At 54.6% G+C, this 17164-nt stretch overlaps 1 protein-coding gene across 7 annotated transcripts in view; it reads right to left on the reverse strand.

Moving 5' to 3' along the window:
• The window catches only part of IKBKE (inhibitor of nuclear factor kappa B kinase subunit epsilon), a 30546-nt gene that overhangs the window by 1805 nt on the left and 11577 nt on the right, over positions 1-17164 (reverse strand). For 4 of the 7 annotated variants that reach the window (XM_047076583.1, XM_047076582.1, XM_047076585.1 and 1 more), the window contains 13 exons: positions 16605-16801; positions 15792-15856; positions 15619-15710; positions 15405-15491; positions 11535-11610; positions 11300-11412; positions 8832-8908; positions 6243-6282; positions 5377-5478; positions 4073-4169; positions 3218-3330; positions 2940-3011; positions 402-1246 (listed from right to left, as the gene is read on the reverse strand). In XM_047076583.1, coding sequence (XP_046932539.1) covers positions 1213-1246; positions 2940-3011; positions 3218-3330; positions 4073-4169; positions 5377-5478; positions 6243-6282; positions 8832-8908; positions 11300-11412; positions 11535-11610; positions 15405-15491; positions 15619-15710; positions 15792-15856; positions 16605-16801 — 1165 coding nt within the window. In that variant the 3' untranslated portion in view covers positions 402-1212. Of the gene's footprint in view, positions 1-401; positions 1247-2939; positions 3012-3217; positions 3331-4072; positions 4170-5376; positions 5479-6242; positions 6283-8831; positions 8909-11299; positions 11413-11534; positions 11611-15404; positions 15492-15618; positions 15711-15791; positions 15857-16604; positions 16802-17164 lie in introns of those variants that run through there. The other 3 variants (XR_006961548.1, XM_047076584.1, XM_047076586.1) reach the window with 3 other exon arrangements.

The following is a 17164-nucleotide window of genomic DNA, read 5'->3' on the forward strand; positions in this document are numbered from 1 at the left end:
CGATATTTAGGACACAGCCTAGGTTTTGAACAGTGGTGGGGAACGGGGGTGGGGGAGGAGTAGGCACTTAGATGGTGGATTTGAGTTGGTGGGGGAGAGAGATCTCCTTTCTCCCCAAGTCCCAGGCCCCCTATAAGTCCCCCCCCCCAAATGACTGGGGGCAGGAGAAGGAATGGGCAGGCAAGCCCTCCCAGCAGGATGCCATCTTCCTCGGACTTTTCCCTAAAATTAGGGCCCATTTAGGGGAAAGGCAGGGATCAGGAAGTGACCAGTCCCGCCTCCATTTCCCAGTCCTTGTCCTCACAGATCCCCACCCACCGCCTGCTGGGATGTCAAGCACACACATAGCCAAGAGCCTTCCCCTGCCTCACAGACACAGCCCAGCGAGAGCCACTCAGAAGTAGAGAAAAAGAAGGCCACGCCACATTTATTCCACTTCTTCAAGGTGCAGGCCTCTTATCTCCTTTGGGCACTGGGCTTACGGGCCTGTGCTCACTGTTGACAGTGGCTGGCTGCGTCTCCCAGAGCCCGGCAGTGCCTCGGGCAGAATGAGGAGGGCAAGGGTCCCCGGAGACCTAGCACCTGGCCTTGACCACCCATTCTCTCAACCCTGCCAGGCTCTGCCAGACCAAGAGTAGAGGCAAAATCAGGCTCTGGAATGCCTGGGGCTGAGGGTGGGGAGCCCCAGAAATTGTAGGAGGGGGGAGGGTTGTATGTTCCCTGGGAAACCCCTTAAGAGGAAGGAAGACTGAAATTAGGTCGCTTGACCTAGCATCCTAGGGGAACCCCTGGAGGCCTCCTCTTCTGTTCCCTGAGAAGTGAAGCCCCGTAAACCAGAAGAGGTGGGTGGGCAGATCGATGGGAGTGATCTGAGTCTCTTCTCCCCCCAGGCGGCCTGCCAGCTTTAGCCACACAGGCCCAGGAGACGGAGGAGCCGTACCTGAGCCTGTGTCAGAGAGACACAAAGTTCAGCCCAGGCAGTGGGGCCTGATGGAGATGGCCTGGCACCCCAGGTCCTACTGTGCTGCTTCCGGCAGAGAGGCAGTGGAAGGTAATGCTGGTGACATCTCCCAGCTGTTGGCCGGGAGAGAGGTAGGCTGATGAGATGGGACCAGACATCATCCTGTGTTAGGTCCCGCACTGCAGGCAGGAGAGTGGGCTTTGAATGATTCTAATGCTTCAGGATGTCGTGCACCCCATGGAGCTCGGACCTCAGGAGTCAGGGGCCGACGGGGGCCTACTTAACCTGTAAGGAAAGCTACCAGTTAGCTTCCCCCACCTAGGCAGAGAAGCCTGCAGCCTGTAACCCGGGACCCAACACACTCAACTTGCAGGAACACCCAGCCATTTTATCCTGAGCTGTCCCCTCGTCGTGTCTTTGACCCCCAACTCTGGTCCTCATCCCTGACTACACTTTAGAATCCCCTGGGGAGTTTATAAAATCCCCAACCTCCTGCGGCACCAGAGTCTCTGGAGGCAAGACCTGGGAGCCACTCTCTTCAAAGCTCCCCTGGTGAATCCAGTGTGGCCAAAGGTCAGGAGCAGCTGAGGTGGGGAGAGGAATTCAAGTTGTTTCTGTAGGCTCTTTGGCTACAGCTCTGCATAAGGAAGTGAAAATTCACTAAAGTTTTGAGTTATCTGTAAATAAACTCCATATCACAGCAAGAAAAATTTATGTCAGCACTAAAATTGGAACTTCCTGCCCACGAGGGCCGCTTGGGAAAGAATTCCGCCCCACCCCCCCTCCTTGCAGGGGTTTAAGAGGATGGATTCTCCCCTCGCTGGGATGGGTCAGGGAGGAGCTCCCTCCTCAGCCCAAGGACCCTGAAAGTCGGGAAAACTGCAAGTTCTGCTCCTGGCTCCCCAGCGCCCAACACTTGCCATTTAGTGAGCCCTTTCCTCTGTGCCCCTCCTCCCCAGCACATGGTGTCTCTCATCCTGCTTAGGCCACCACCAGGGAGGGGCACCATTCATTCCTATTTCACAGGGGAGGGAACCGAAGCTGAAAGCAGGACAAATCTCCCAGGTTCATGCACTTTGTACAGAGCAGCCAGGAGTCAGGTCCTGTTGGAATTTCTGCAGATTCTTTCCGCTGCGCCCCAGTTGTCCCGTGGGGAAGCGACAGACTAGGCTGATGGGAAGGGTGTGGGGTGTGCGCGCACATGCACAAGTGTGTATGTATGTAAACAGGCACTCTGACCTTCAGGGCAAGGACCATCCTCGATGCCGAGATTAGGTCCCCCCTTCTCCTTGGTATTAAAAATGTGCTTTATACAAGCAGGACTACTAGATGGCAGGGCTCTTTCCCTTTCAAATGCGCTTACTTGGATATGTGAGAAGTTGGTCAGTCTGTTATTCCCCAGCTCTCTTTTGTGAATGTCACTGGTGCAAAATACCCAAAAGTCTGAGCCCTGCTGCACCCCCTGTGGTTCACCTTGCCCCCCACCCTGGGGAGGGGACCCTAACAGGAGGTGATCCAGAGTCTCTGAGGCTGGGCCCGCAGCCTGGCGTCCCTGGGAACATGTGCACAAAGACGGAGCCCGACAGGGCCGGAGAAAGGCCTCGGGCAGTTAACCCACGTTCTGTGCTGCGGTTTCCTGGTGTGGGACATGGACAGCAGGACTCTATGGATGGTTGCGGAGGCTGAAGGGCTCGGTCTGGGGCAGGCATCAGGCAGAGTCCACATTCTCAGGGAGCAGGATGTGGCCACAAACCCACGTGCTTCCGAGTCCCCCTGTCTGACTTGATTGAGGCTCACGTCCTCAAGACTCTAGTGAAAGCCTACACCTCACAAAGATGGCGACCCACCTAAGGACAAGGCCAAAGCTCCGACGTGACTGGAAAAGGGACACCTGTCATCAAACCTGCATGGGCAGGCACAGGGACCCAAGGGTGGCTTGAGAAGCCGCCCGTCCCCACACACACTGGGAGCTCCTTACCCTTCAATGATGCGGTTGTTGTCCTGAAGGTCGAAGGCCAGCAGCTTCACCTCCTCGCAGAGCTCCTGCATGCTGTCCAAGGCAGAGGGCAGAGAGGCGGCTGTGGCTGAGGCCCAGCTGCCCGCCTGACACCTTCCCCAGGAAGCCCGCCACCCAGACTCTCTTGATTCCTGCCTCCCAGGCCTGAGGCAGAACCCCTCGGGCTCTCACCTCTGCACCCTCCCCCTCCCCCACTATTCCCTTCCACACACACTTCCCCTCTTCTCTCCAGCACTTACTGCAGAACCAGGTCTGTCAGTGCAGGGCTGGGGTGGGGAGCTGTGGGGGGTGCTGAGACCTGAGCCCCCATTGTTCTGTCCTGAAGGAGCTGGTGAGATAACTGGTCAAGGATCTGAAGGGAAAGCCACACTTTAGTCAGGAGGGGGGGCCAGCAGGTGTGTTTCTTTGTAAGGGAGGTGTGAATAAGGGTAAGAAAAGGGTGACAAAATGGCTCCCAGCCTGCATCCCTGGGGCACCCAGAATGCCCAAGCCTTTCCCACAAGCTCCTGCTTCCCACCCTGGGAGCACGGCTGACACAGCCACCCTCCCTCCACTGTGCTTGGATTTAACGGTCCAGACTGTCCAGTTCTCCTCTGGGTCCAGCCCACAACGCCATGGCCCAGCCCAAGCCAGGAGCTCCAGAGAAGGGGCAGGGCAGCCCAGCCAGCCTCTGAAGGGATGAGGCTGGCTACAGGTGCCACGGGCTGGGGACCGGAGAAGCAGCCTTCCCAGAGCTGCCTGTGTGGGGGTCTCTTCCCAGAGAGCAGACTAAAAGACCACAGAGAGTTCACGTGGCCTCTCTCAGGAGTAGCCTGGACACTTCCTGGCTCCACGGGGCCCGAGGAAAATGTCCAGAGTTCTGGAAGCTGTCTGTGCAGTGACCTTCAGTCTCAGATCACCAGGAAGTGCCTTCCCTTCCCTCTGTCCCCACCTCAGGGCACATTTGTATGTTAGAGACCTCCAACCCCACAAAGTGCTTGGGCTTGGTTGAAGGCAGCCCTGCCCAAAGGCAGGGGAATGGCCCCGTGGCCCCAGGGTGCCGGATTGACCTGGCTTCCTCTCGGCAGCCCCGGTGCCCCCTGAAGATCTCGCACCTTGCTGAGGCTCTCCTGGGCTCCCTGGGCTTCTGTGTTAAAGGCAGCCACAGAACAGCTGACCATACGCAAGTGGATCCTGGTCTCGTGCACCTCCCTGGAGAGAGCAGGTAAGAAATCAGAGCTGGGTTTGCTCGTTCTGACAGGGGCCCATCCAGCCGCCCTTCAGGTCACCACACAGACACGGGGAGAGGCTTTCCAGACAGCGGAGGATGGAGATGATGGGTCCTGGGATCTGCCCCCCTCACTGCCTCTTGCCAGGTGCGCCCTCACCTCTCACGGAGGGCACTTCTGACTGAGACTGTTGAGGGTCCGAGCAGAACCACGGCGGGAGTGCACAACCACATGTGGCTGGGCCCACCATGCCAGTGAGGACGAGCTCGGGGCCAGGTCAGGCTCCAAACAGACAGAGGAAGCCCACCCCAGGGCACTTGCTATGGGAACGGCCCCATTTCCAGAGCAAATCAAGGTCAGGACTCTTTTACGAATTCTCTTTTTCTCTAAGTGGAGGGAGTGGGCAGGACCATTTTCCCCACTGCACAAAAAGGAAACCAACCCAAGGACAGATAAACCTGTCCTTGGGTTGATTATCACCCCTGCCTACACATTACAATTACCTGGAGGCGCTTTTAAAGTGCTGACTTGCAAGCCTGACCTCAGACCAATTAAATCAGAATTTGGGGTGGGGTGGGGTGGGGTGGGGTGGGGGGGTGGAGGAGGAGCTGTGTTCTAATGTGAGGATGGGTGTCAGCCCCATAACAAGCCCACAGGTCATACGGGCCTGGGAACCTGCCCTCTCTTCTCAGGAGGGGCCGGTATTCCCACAGGCAGGGGAAGGAGGGAGGGACTCATCCGAGAAGGGAAAACCCAGAACTCCTACAGGGGGCCGTCTGAGAGGGTTCTATTCAAGGGCCGCATCCCACTTCTCCCCAGAGGGGGGGCTTCCCAACACAACCACCTGGAAACATGGAAAGAAGCCAGAGTTTCCAGGCAGTCATACCCACAGACTAGTCTTTGCTACTTACTAGCTGTGTGGTATTGAGAATGAGACCTGTGCCCTGAGCCTCAGTTTCCTCATCTGTGAAGTGGGGTGAGCGTGTGTACTGCATAGGGTAGATGTTGTGGGATTAAATAAGCTAGCGTACAGAAATCACCCAGGTGCACAAAAAAACCCCTCATGTTCTGGTGTTTGTGCCTTTACTCCCACCTCCCCTCAGTTAGGGCTCTGCAAGCCCGAAGGGCCAGGCTCAGAAGGGCCCTGGGGGTCCACGAGCTCAGCTCAGTGGGGAGGGTCCGACTGTTACCTCATCCACTTGCCGTGCGTGACTAGAGACGTCTGGTACTTCTGCACGCACTTCTCCTGGAATACCTGCAGGAGCCTTTTGGCTAAATGACCGAAATTCACCCTGAAAAGACAGAGAGACCCCCAGGCACAGAGATAAGCAACGAGAGGCACCCGTGCACAAGGGCAGCATCCCTCAGTGTCCACCGCCTCAAGGCCCACGGCAGGGCTGCCTGTCCCAACAAGCAGGAAATGATGCTTGCACACACGAACTGTGGAGATCGGAGTGGCTGGAACACACGACCCAGCAACAGAGAGATGTGGGGGAAGGACAAGGGGGCCTCAGAGAACACACATGCTCACAGGCTCAGTCCTCACAGGGGAGACGAGATGGTTCTGGAGAGACTGAGAGACCTTGTGTGTGTGTGTGTGTGTGTGAGGGTTAGGGACGGGTGTAGAGCTGGGGGAGTAAGTCTACAAATAACCACTGAAGTCAGGGAGGGTCTCCTGCAAGAGGAGAGTCCAGCATACAGAGGAGCAGAGAGCAGTGCGAGGGAATGCTCCGGCAGAGGTCAGAAGCCGGAAGCGGTAAGCGGGGAGTCAGTGAGGGCAACTAGGAATGGAAATATTCCAAACAGTCTTGTTCATACTAGAAATAAACCCAGTTACATCAAGACTGCTTCAGGGAAACCTCCCTCTGAGTCAGCTACACGATCTCCCTCCCCTGACCCCAGATAACCTGCCCCCACATACAGTTACCCGCTTTTCTTCTGCCTAAGCTACGGCCCGGATCAGAGCCCTCCACCCCATCCGGTCAGGGACAGAGTATCGCTCCCGGCGACACCCACCCTCCCGCTCACCCACCTGCCAGGGGCACGGGCCACTCACTTATCCAGCTTGTGAATCTGCTCCTCGTTGTAGCCGAGGCCTGAGGGAAACAGACAGGAATGGTGTCGCCTGTTTAATTAGTCAACGAAACAGAATGCCACAAGGGTCTGGGGACAACTACAAAGATGAAGGCAGCTCAGCCTGGGTCCTCAAGAGCTCAGTGGAGCCAGAAAGGTCAGGAGTGAAACAAACAGCCAGGAAAGGGGGGGGGGGGCGGTGAGGGGAGGGGCAGGCATGAAGCTGCAGAGAAATTGCCGTAAGGCTCCTGGGGCTGGGGGTGGAGAGATGATACTTGGGGATACTTTCAGGCGGGATGTGGTGGATGAGGACCTTGAAGGACGCGTGGTCAGCCCCAGCTCCTCCTCCAAGGTCATCCAAGACCCCTCCGGAGTGGCTGATGCCTGCAGTCTGTGGGCCCCATTTCTGACCATTCGAGCTGCAGGCAGAGCCAGCTGGGCTCTGCAGCAAGGGGCCGGATAAGCCGGGCCACCACCCTGTGCCTCGCCTTCATTCTCTACCTGCCCCCTTCTTGGACCAGCCACTTTTGCCAGAAGAGCTGGTTTTCGCCGCCTTGGCCACCTCCTGCCAATGCTCACCGCGCTAGGGAGATGCTGCCCCCTCCTGGGCTTCGAGGGAATGGGCCTCCCGGGGGTGACCTGACGCGGGAGTTTTGCCTTGCTGCCCCCTCCCGGTTCCCTAATGGCAGAACCCCCTCCCTTTGTCCTGGGCCCTGCTCTCAGCTCTCTGAGCACTTGTGAAGTCCCAGCTCTACGTCCCAGCCCAGCCTCCTGGTAGCAGGAGGTGGTGGGCAAGTGACCTCATCTCATCGAGTGGGCTTCCTCATCCATTGTCTGTAACACCAGGACGGGTGTGAGGAGAGAGACAAAACCAGGCAGCATATTTCGGAATGGCCTCTTTCAACACTCCAGGGGGTAGCAGTCAAGGGTTATTCTTCCTTTCATTTTTAATTTTCATAAAGGACTCTTGCAGACCCATGGAAACAAAACTCTTCGAGGTTGTAAAGCGGGGTGGTTAGAAGTGTCCAGACCTGGATTGCTTGGGCTATTTAGTCTCCCAGGGTCTTGGTTTCCTCACCTATAACTAGGGGAGAGTAATGGTGCCTAGCGAGGTGCTCAGAAGGGTGGTGATGCTAGGATGATGGAACCCCAGTGACGAAGGCAGAAAAGCCTCCGAGGTTCTCCTGAAATCACAGCAAGGAGGCCAGCTAGGCGTCAGGAACAGGAGAGTCTCAGTTTCCCCATCTCCTGTGCTGCTCCCCTACCCCCTCCACGGCCAGACCCAGAGGCAGGACTGAGGCTCCCACGAGACAAGATCATCCGGATCTGTACGTCTGAGTCGGCAGCCACGAGACACAGGTGGTTACTGAGCACCTGCCGAGTGGCTAGTATAACCGAGGAACTGAATTTTATCTTAATGTAACTAATTCAATTAATCAACAACTTAAAGCTGGAGCAGTGTAAAATATTGTTTTCCCATGGAACACAGCTCTATGGCTTTGGTGAGACGACAGCTCACCTGCCAAAAAATTAGCTTCTGAACAGAGATGTGCTGTGAGTGTCAAAGACACCAGGATTGTGAGGACTTAGCACGTGCCAAAAAAAAAAAAGAGGTAAAATATCTTTTTCAGCAATTTGGCTTATGTTGATTACATGCTGGAAATGACAATTTGGACACATTGGGTTAAATAAAATATATCATGAAAATTAATTTCACCTGTTTGTTTTTACTTTTTAAATTCTGGCACGTAGAGAACTCAAAGTTAGGTATGTTGCTGGCATCACATTTCTATGGGTCAGTGCTTTTTAGATAATTCTAGGGATGGAGGAGAACTTGACACTCAAGACCAAGGCCTTCACACATCGGGAGATGCTTGCTACGTGGGTGGAGAGGGAGAGGGTTGGCTCCTGGTGTGTTAGTCCCCTAACCCCAAGAGTCAACTGAGGTCTCCCAGGCCCCCAGGTCCACAACCCTCCCCTAGGTTCCATCCTACCCTGTCCCACGATGGCAGTCACCTTGGGCAAGCAGCTGCCCATCCCTGAGCCTGTAAATGAGCTGCCCCCATCCAGAGGGTCTTTGTGCAGATGAGTAGGTAACACAGGCTAAGTAGTTGGCCCAGTGACTACATGACGTTTCTTCAGATCCTCCCTTATCTGGGAAACCTGGCTGTTTTAATGAGCCAAAGACACAGCAGGTAGGGAAACATTCCTTAAACTGTAAAGTGCCCTGCAGAAGTGAGGGGTCTCTTTCAAAGGCCACCTCTCCCATAGCAGCCAGGCTCCAGCCAGCTGAGTCCCCCACCCATGCCATCTAAGCCTCTTACATGGCAATAGGTACAGGCTTCACGTCCCTCAGTTCACAGAGGGACACGGCCTAGACCAGCTGCACCCCAGCTGGCCTCACATGCACCATCCACATAGGGGCCTCCAGCGGCAACACCGGTGCTGTATTGAGAGAGAGCCGGATAAGCAGAGGGAAGGAAGGAAGGAAGGAAGGAAGGAAGGAAGGAAGGAAGGAGAGATGGGAGAGAAGAGAGAGAGCAGGGAGGAGTTCACTCTCCCCTTGGCTCACCTGGCCTCATTCTGGATTTCTTGAACTGTTTGTAGATGAGGTTCATCTTGTCCAAACAGCACTGAATCTGCTGGATGCTGTGGGCAGGAGACAGGGGCCAGGCAATGGGAGACTCCAACAGCACAGAGGGAAGGGTGAGGGGGCAGTTGGCATGGCCGGTGGGGGGTGGGGGGCTGGGGTAGCGGAGGAGCTGCCTGCCTGAGGAAGGAGCCTCATTGCCACAGTTTTGGGGGCTAGTCTGGAAATGAGGGTGACCTTCCTGTCCCTAAGCTTGTTTGAAGTGCCTTGGGGACGGCCCGCCACCTCTCATTCCCACGCTTATTGCTTCTCTCGCTGCCTCTCTCTCTCTCTCTCTCTCTCACACACACACACACATGCACGCACATACGCACACAAGGTATTGAGTAAGACATAAGATAGACAAAAAGCCAAGGGGGACAGGCCACGGAATGGCCTTTGCTATACTAGAAGGCTTGAGAACAGAATCCAGGAAGGACCCTGAGAGCCTGAGAGCCTGGCAGTGCCTGGAGTAGATGGGAGAGGAGCAGAAATCTCTCTTCCAGTCGCCTGGGAAGAATAAAAACATTGCCCTCTTGGTATATTCAACGCCTGGCACACAGAAGGTGCTTAAATAATGAATCAACAATCCCTGTCTAAAATGAGAATGAATCCAAGGGTCCTCAGTCTTGCCTGGAGGCAGGGGAATGAGGGAGATGACCTCCCAAGGACCTTCACCTCCTAGGGCTTAAGGTCATTATTGTTTCTTCCTTCCCCCTTTCAGGCTGGATACAAACACTTTGTTTGAGACGTTAGTGTGTATGTGTGTGTGTGTGTGTGTGTGTGTGTGTGTGTGTTGTGGGGGGAGAGGTGCTCTTCCTCACCCTCAGGCCTGTTTAGCTCCACTTCCTTGCCGAAGTCCCTCCCAGTGACCCCATCTCAGCTATTTCTGGAGCTGGACTCTGGGCAGGGCCCAAGCGGGTTCCCAGGGCTCTGTGGGTCACCTGCCTTTTGGAGAACCTGGGGTGAACAAGACCTCACCACCAGTTTTTAGCCAAAAGACTTGGGCTAGATACGGTCTTCTGATTTTATTTATTTATTTAAAAAAATTTTTTTTTTCTTTTTTTTTTTTTTTAATTTTTTTTTTTTCAACGTTTATTTATTTTTTGGGACAGAGAGAGACAGAGCATGAACGGGGGAGGGGCAGAGAGAGAGGGAGACACAGAATCGGAAACAGGCTCCAGGCTCTGAGCCATCAGCCTAGAGCCCGCCGCGGGGCTCGAACTCATGGACCGCGAGATCGTGACCTGGCTGAAGTCGGACGCTTAACTGGCTGTGCCACCCAGGCGCCCCTCGGTCTTCTGATTTTAGAAAGGTAATTCAGTTACATAGGCTGTATTGTGGAAGAACCCGAGTGAGGCCTGGCTCAGCATCCCTTGTGAGATACACCCCGAGTTCAGAGAACTGTAAGAATGCTCAGTGTAGGGGCGCCTGGGTGGCTCAGTCGGTTAAACGGCCGACTTCCGCCCAGGTCATGATCTCGCGGTCCGTGAGTTCGAGCCCCGCGTCGGGCTCTGTGCTGACGGCTCAGAGCCTGGAGCCTGTTTCAGATTCTGTGTCTCCCTCTCTCTGACCCTCCCCCGTTCATGCTTTGTCTCTCTCTGTCTCAAAAATAAATAAACATTAAAAAAAAAAAAAAAAGAATGCTCAGTGTAGGTGGGATAAAAGAGACTCATGCCAGCTGAGGTCAGGTTTTGCAACCAAAACAAACCAAACCCAAACAAAACAAACCCTACCGCTTTCAGAACTCTTTGATTTTGGAATTGAGGGCCTGGGTTACAGATCCGTGTAGGCACTGAGTGACTGATCCGGACGGAGCCACATGCACCAGGCTGCGGGGGGGGGGGGGGGGCATTTTCACGTTTGTTGAAAGACAGAATGAGGCTGTAAGTCCTTGGTGTAGGCCAAGACCATGGGTCTGGAGGTAGGCAAACCTGAGCTGAAATGCCACCACCGTCACGTGTCATTGACCGGCTGTGACCCAGGGCACATTAACCTCCCTGAGTGAGCTTCTGCATCTACCAAAGCAGCGTGCTAGCGGTATTGTTATTTTGAGGATTAAATGAGACGCTACAAATAGGAGCGCCAACCCAGGGAATGAGCAGAGCAAGGGTTCACAATAGAAATGGAACAAAATTATTCTTTTATTTAGACCCAGTGCACCTGCGAGGATTTCTAATTTGCTCTCTGAACTCCCAGAGGGGTGTGGGACCCCAGATCCTTTTCTACTTCTGGCCAGTCTCAGGGGACGGTCTTGTACATTCTTGGATCCCACGCCACTACCCCATGCCCCAGCACCCTTGCCGAGATAAGGGAGAAAGCGGATTGATTCCTAAAAAGGCTACTGGACCTTCTGAGCTGTGCACCCCTGCCCCCACCCCCACCCAACCAGAAAGGAAAATCCCACAGACCTTCTGTCCGCATGTACCTGATCCCGGTTCTTCATCAGCTCAGAGCTCAGGTTGCTTAGGCTCATCTGGGTCTCTGTGATATCGTGGGCATATCTGGAGAGGGCCTCAGCCAACTGGAAGACAAGAAAACAAAGGGCAGACCCCCAGAGGGTCCTCAGCTTGGGGTGCTGGTGGCAGCCTGACTTCCCCCCAAACTCTGCGCTTGACAGTCCGCCCACCCCCCGGCCTCACTCACAGCCCGCAGCTTGGACCTCAGCTCTGTGACTCTCTTCAGTTCCTGCATTTCAGGCATCCCAGCCACACTGCTGAACCTCCAGGGAAGGACAGAGAAAGGACATGTCTGGGGGATTGGGAGGCAGAGCTCCATGACCGCATGCTGAGTATGACATCTTTGGGGCAGCCTTGCTGGCTTCTGGGGTATCTGGGGAGTTCTGTGTTCGGATCAGAGGAACCGACTTCAGGAGGCCCCTACTCACCAAAGTCGTACCATTGCTGAGCACTGCAAAGAATCAAGATTGAGGTGGATGGAAACAACGTGAATCTATGAAAATTCAGAGTCCATGAAGCAAGGCGACTGTTAATGAACTCCTTACTAGGAATATTTACAACTAAAGGAAAAACTGAATTTTCTTCCCAGTAGATACTGTATTTCATGATAACCGATAGCTTACTAATAAGGGGAAGCTAGATTGCATAGAATACTAGCCAACAGTATTCCAGGACCTTGTATTATTAGCATCGTGTTGCCCCCAGTGAAATTATTTGTTTGGGGATGGTGTTAAAACAAATGATTCATGATTAAGGCACGGACACTTGTGTTCTGCCAAAGTAACAGCACACTGGTTCTTTCACAGGGAAAATGTGACCGCACAATAGAGGAATTAGCCTGTCCCCACCCAACGAGGGGAAGATATGAAGTGTGCTCAGTGTCACTAGGACGTATTTCGGCAAAAAAATGTTCCACTTGAGTCCATCCAGGCTTCAGAACTCAGTTTATATAAAATGCTGGGAAAGAGGGAAAAAACCAAAGGGTATCGTGAGGAAGCACTAGGCAAGTCCAGAAAGTGGGACAATGGGTGTTGTCCCTCCAACATGCTGGTGTCATGAAGGGGGAGGGGAGAGGCAGTCTGTCTTGATGAAAATAGATTTAAGGAGCATAACAACTAAACACAAAGTGTGGTCTTGGATTGGATCCTGGTTTGGACAAAACCAGCTAGAAAAGTAAAGCAGGGGGCTACTTAGGGAACGTTGATTATAGATGGCTTTAGATGAGATGAAAATGTATTGGCATGGGGTTGGAGAGTTCATTAGCTGAGAAAAGCAGGTTCTAGAAGAGCAAGTACTATAAAATCTCATGTTGGTGAATATATATATTTTAAACACATAGAGTAGAAAACTACCTAGAAGGACGTGCACTACTCATGTGTGACAGCCTAGCCCTGGGTGATAGGACATAGCACTTTTATTTCATGCTTGCTTATCTGTATTCTCCAACTTTCTACAATTAGCATATACTATTTCGATCACGATAACGCTCAGGGGAAAAGAATCCTGTGCTTTGGCTTGGGAATGGCGAGGGTACGGAAAGCAGAGGGGAGAGAATTAGGAATGACGCGGAAGCCTCATGAGGGTAGGGGTGCCGCCCACTTTGTTCACCATTGTATCTCCAGTGCGGGGCAAAGTGCTCAGCACACAATGGTTCCTCAATACATGGTTGTTGAATGAATTAGTGAATGTACAAATGGATTTCAGGGTGTGGAATAATTGCTGGCAGAAGAGGAGGAGGCCGACCTGGTCCAGCTGGGCAAGGAGTCAGGGCAGACGGGTGTGAGTGCTACTCGTAGGTGCCACCTTGCCTGTCTTGCATGATCTGGGCTCAGTCACTGCAGCTCTCCAGGACTCAGGTTCTTCATGCACATAATGGGGAGATAAATCTCCTTCCTGCTGCCCAGTAGAGTGTTCGTGGGCATCAAACAGGACCTCAGAGCTAGAGCTCTTGGCTAGAGAGCATGGACACACATTTTTGGTGGTGGGCGTGGGGGAAGCACTGGGACTCCCGGAGCAAGTCCTGGCTGCCTGAACGGGGCCACGGCATGGCAGCGGCTGCCAAAGACGACCAGGGAGCTTCGGGACACAGGCAATGACACTCTGCCATGGAGCCTGGCTTCGAAAGCCCGTCCTGGGGAGCCCGAGGCAGGAGGAGTGTGCTGTGGGAGAGGTGAGCAACCAGGATGGGCAATGGCAGCCACTTTATGCCTGGTGCTTGTTAAAGTACCCCAGACTCCAGAACCGACGGGTCGAAGGATGTTCAAAAAAGAATGGGATCACAAAGCGTCAGAGGCAGGAGGCCTCAGAGATCATCCAGTTCTCTCATTTTGAAAAACGGGTAATAGTGGCTCAGGTGGGGAGAGATAACAGTGGCCTGAGGTCCCTAGTGAAGAGCGAGGACTGGCCCTCTGACTCTCTGCTCAGTGATCTTCCCGCTGTCTGTACTCCTCCTTGGTGGGAGGCTGAGATATGAAGCAGGCACTCCTGAGCCTGACTTCTCTAGACACACCAGGCCTCCAAGGGCCCTTGCAGCCAGAATGGGAAAAACAGCAGCCAGCAGACCCGGGGCTCCAGGCCCAGGGCTGGGCTGTCCCTTCTCCACAGTCCTCACAGTCCAGGGCAAGTGGGCAGACAAATACCATAAATCCTTTCTCCACACACTTCTTTCCTGTTCAAGAACCTACAGTAGACCTCCAATGGCCATTTTATTGGGGTCCAATCTGCCAACTGGACCTTCTAGGACCTCCATGCATTCTCTCCTCTCCTTTCCACTCCTCCACCCTGCTCTACCTTCACTCTGGGATATTTTCCATTTTTTTCCCATTTTGACTATGGCTTCAACAAACATCACCAGCATCCCTTCCCCAGTCTCTTCAATCACAACCCCCTTTTCTATCCCTGCACAGGACCTCCCAACTCAAGGTATTCTCTTTCACTCTGGCCTTAAAAGCTTTACCTCTTCCAGGAAGACCTCCCCGATTGCCTTTCCCCATATCTAGTCTTTCTTTACCCAACCATCCTATCACCTGGGAAGAGCTACCTCCTGCAGGGGAATGTGGACCCCTCTGTGCATGGGGCCACATCTATCCCTGGACCCCCTTTCTGTGCCCTGGACAGAGCTTTCAGGAGCAGTGCTGGTGCCCCTGCAGCCCCTTATCTCTACCAGCCAGGCCAGGGACTCTGTTCCTGACATCTAGAGACTCTCCTCTGCCTCCTCCCGCACCACTACCACCCTATCTGCCCCATCATCAGCATTGCTGCTGCCAAACAAGGGAGCAGTGAGTCAACCCACTGCTGGGAAACTCCCGGGACCTTCCTGAGGATAAGGGCCAGGGGGTGTGAGGGGTGGGGATATCAGGCACGTTCACACAGTTTCTGCTCCTTGGTCATTACGTGTTTCCTTCTGGTGGGGAAGGCTTTCCTGGCCTGCAGAGCCCCCTTCTCTCAACTGTACCATAGCCCCCATGCCTTCCAAGATTCGGGGGGCTGTGCCCACGGCTCGGAAGTGCTCCGGCCAATGGAGTCCTCCTGCTTCTCATCTCCAGACTCTTCAGCTTGGTTCCCTCCTCCCCTTCTTCCCAGTCTCCTCACATCTGGCCCATCACCCCTAATTAGCCCAAGTCCGAGGAGCGGTGGGCATGGGGCCCCAAGGCAGGGCCGGGGGAGATGAAGAAGGTGAGGACAGAGACAGTAGGAAGAATGTGGAGGATGAGACCACCCGATCCCAGCTCTGTCAGGTCCAGGGGGATGCCGTGCTGCTCTGGGGCTTGGGACCTGCTGAAGAAGTGCCCCCATGGGCCCTTCCCCCCACCCCCTGCAGTGTCTGGGTGGCAGGGGAGGCATGCACAGTCACCTAGCAGGGTGGGGGATGAGGGACAGGGCAGGAGTGCCCCCTGCACGCCTGGATGGCAGGGAGGGCAAGAGCTCTGGGTGTGGGGAGGCAAGGGGCGTTGTTGGAAATATTGGGGGTGAAGAGCAGGCAGACAGAGAAGGGCTGAGGGGTCCGAGCCAGACTCACACCTGCAGCAGCCCACCCTGCCCTGGGTAGGACACCCACCTCTCGGTGCCCAGGCTGCTGCTGAGGAACAGCAGGGCCATCCGCGTGACCTCCAGCGTCCGCCTGCATGTGGCCTGGAGCATCTCCCTGCCGAGGGGTGCTGAGTCAGAGCTCTGTTCTCCCCGGGGACCGAGGGCACGGCACCCGCGGGAATGGCCCCCAGACCATGAGGCTCGCCCGCTTTGCCCTCCCCATCCACCCTCGGGGTACTTACACAAACCAGTACAGCCCCCGAAGCATTAGTTCCTGCCCGGCCAGCAGGGCCCGCGCCAGCCACAGGGCCTGGTAGCCAGCGCCCAACACGCTCTGAAACACACAGGAGGCAGCGGTAGGTTTCCCACCCGACCCCCTGCGCCACCCCTCCCTGCCCCCCGGGCTGCCTCTCACCTTGGCAGTGCTGTAATCTGCCTGCAGATCCACTTTGGGGAAGAACTTGGGGATGTCCTGAGCGGCTGCAGACAAAGGCCCTGTCTGAGGGGGTCTGGACGAATCCTAAGTTCCTCTTTCCTCATTCACCACGCACATCCACCCCCACCCCCTCTTCCATCTCTAGCTTCCCACCTCACACAGAGCCCCCCCCCCAACCCTGAATAAATGCACTTTATGTGCTCCTTTACAATTGCAGTCTCTCACTGCCCCCTTATGTCCTCTTTGGAGAACTGCAGCCTTACATCCAAGGTCCCAGAAACAGCCAGAAGATGGGCTAAAACCACCCTCATGCCCAGGAGTCTCAAGGTTAATTCTCCTTTCCAGCATTGGAGACCCTGAGGAGGATGGGACCAGCATCATTCAAATGAGAAGGAATGATACTTTTTCTAGAACTTGGAAGACAAAGCTCTGGGCCCCTGACCACCTTTCCTTCTCTCCATCACCTTGGACTCCTGCTTCCTCCAACCCAAACTATCTGAGGCCTTCCCACCGATTGCAGAGATTGTGGAAACATATTAAATCCAGATCCCCCTGTTTCGACTGAAGTTTCTTTCACAGCTCCGTGGCCACTGCGAAGCCCAGGGAGGGAGGTCAAGCCACCTGCCTGAGTCACATGGCATTTTAGTCATATGGTGTAGAATTAGAGGCCAAATATCCCTTCTGCACCCTTTGGGTGCAAGGAAACACCCACAGAAACATTAATTGATACCTTGGATCGTAAACCCTTGCCCCTCGTAGCAAAGAAGAGCCAGCCTGAGTGGCCCTACTCACGGTCCCTGAAGGCCAGCCCCTTGGGGGTCTCGCTGGCCATGCTGAATAGGGTCAGGGGGCTGCTTGCTGTCGTGTGGGCGATGTGCTGCGCTGAGAGGCTGGGCTCAAGGACACAGACGTGACCCTCAAAGAGGTACTCCTGATGCTGGGGGGCCACACTGGTCTGCTTGTACACGGCTTCCAGAAAGATGGCTACCCTAAACACACAAGGGAGTTGGGGGGAAAGGGGGAGGGTAGGAGGTGTCAGTAGTCAGGGTAGGGGTCCAGGGGACCCAAACCCCAGCTAAGTCCTTATCCATGGAGAAGGTCAGCTTTTCAAAGGGAGGGACTGGGTGACTTCCTCTCTTATCAAGGGTGGAGAGACAAAGGTTGGAGATCATGTCTTAGGGTGGATGGAGACAGTGGGAACAGAACACAGGAGCTCCAATACCCAGCCTCTACCTTTACACCCCTTTCCCGTAACCCTCCCAGTAAAATTCACCTAGTCCTATAAAATGCTCCAGAAATAAAGGGTTCAATGAGCAGTACTTTTGGAAAACACATTGCCAACACACGCACAC

This window comes from Lynx rufus, unplaced genomic scaffold (assembly GCF_022079265.1).
Source record: "Lynx rufus isolate CCGP_SWC_20201006 ecotype Redwood Valley unplaced genomic scaffold, mLynRuf1.p SCAF_15, whole genome shotgun sequence".
NCBI lineage: Eukaryota > Metazoa > Chordata > Mammalia > Carnivora > Felidae > Lynx > Lynx rufus.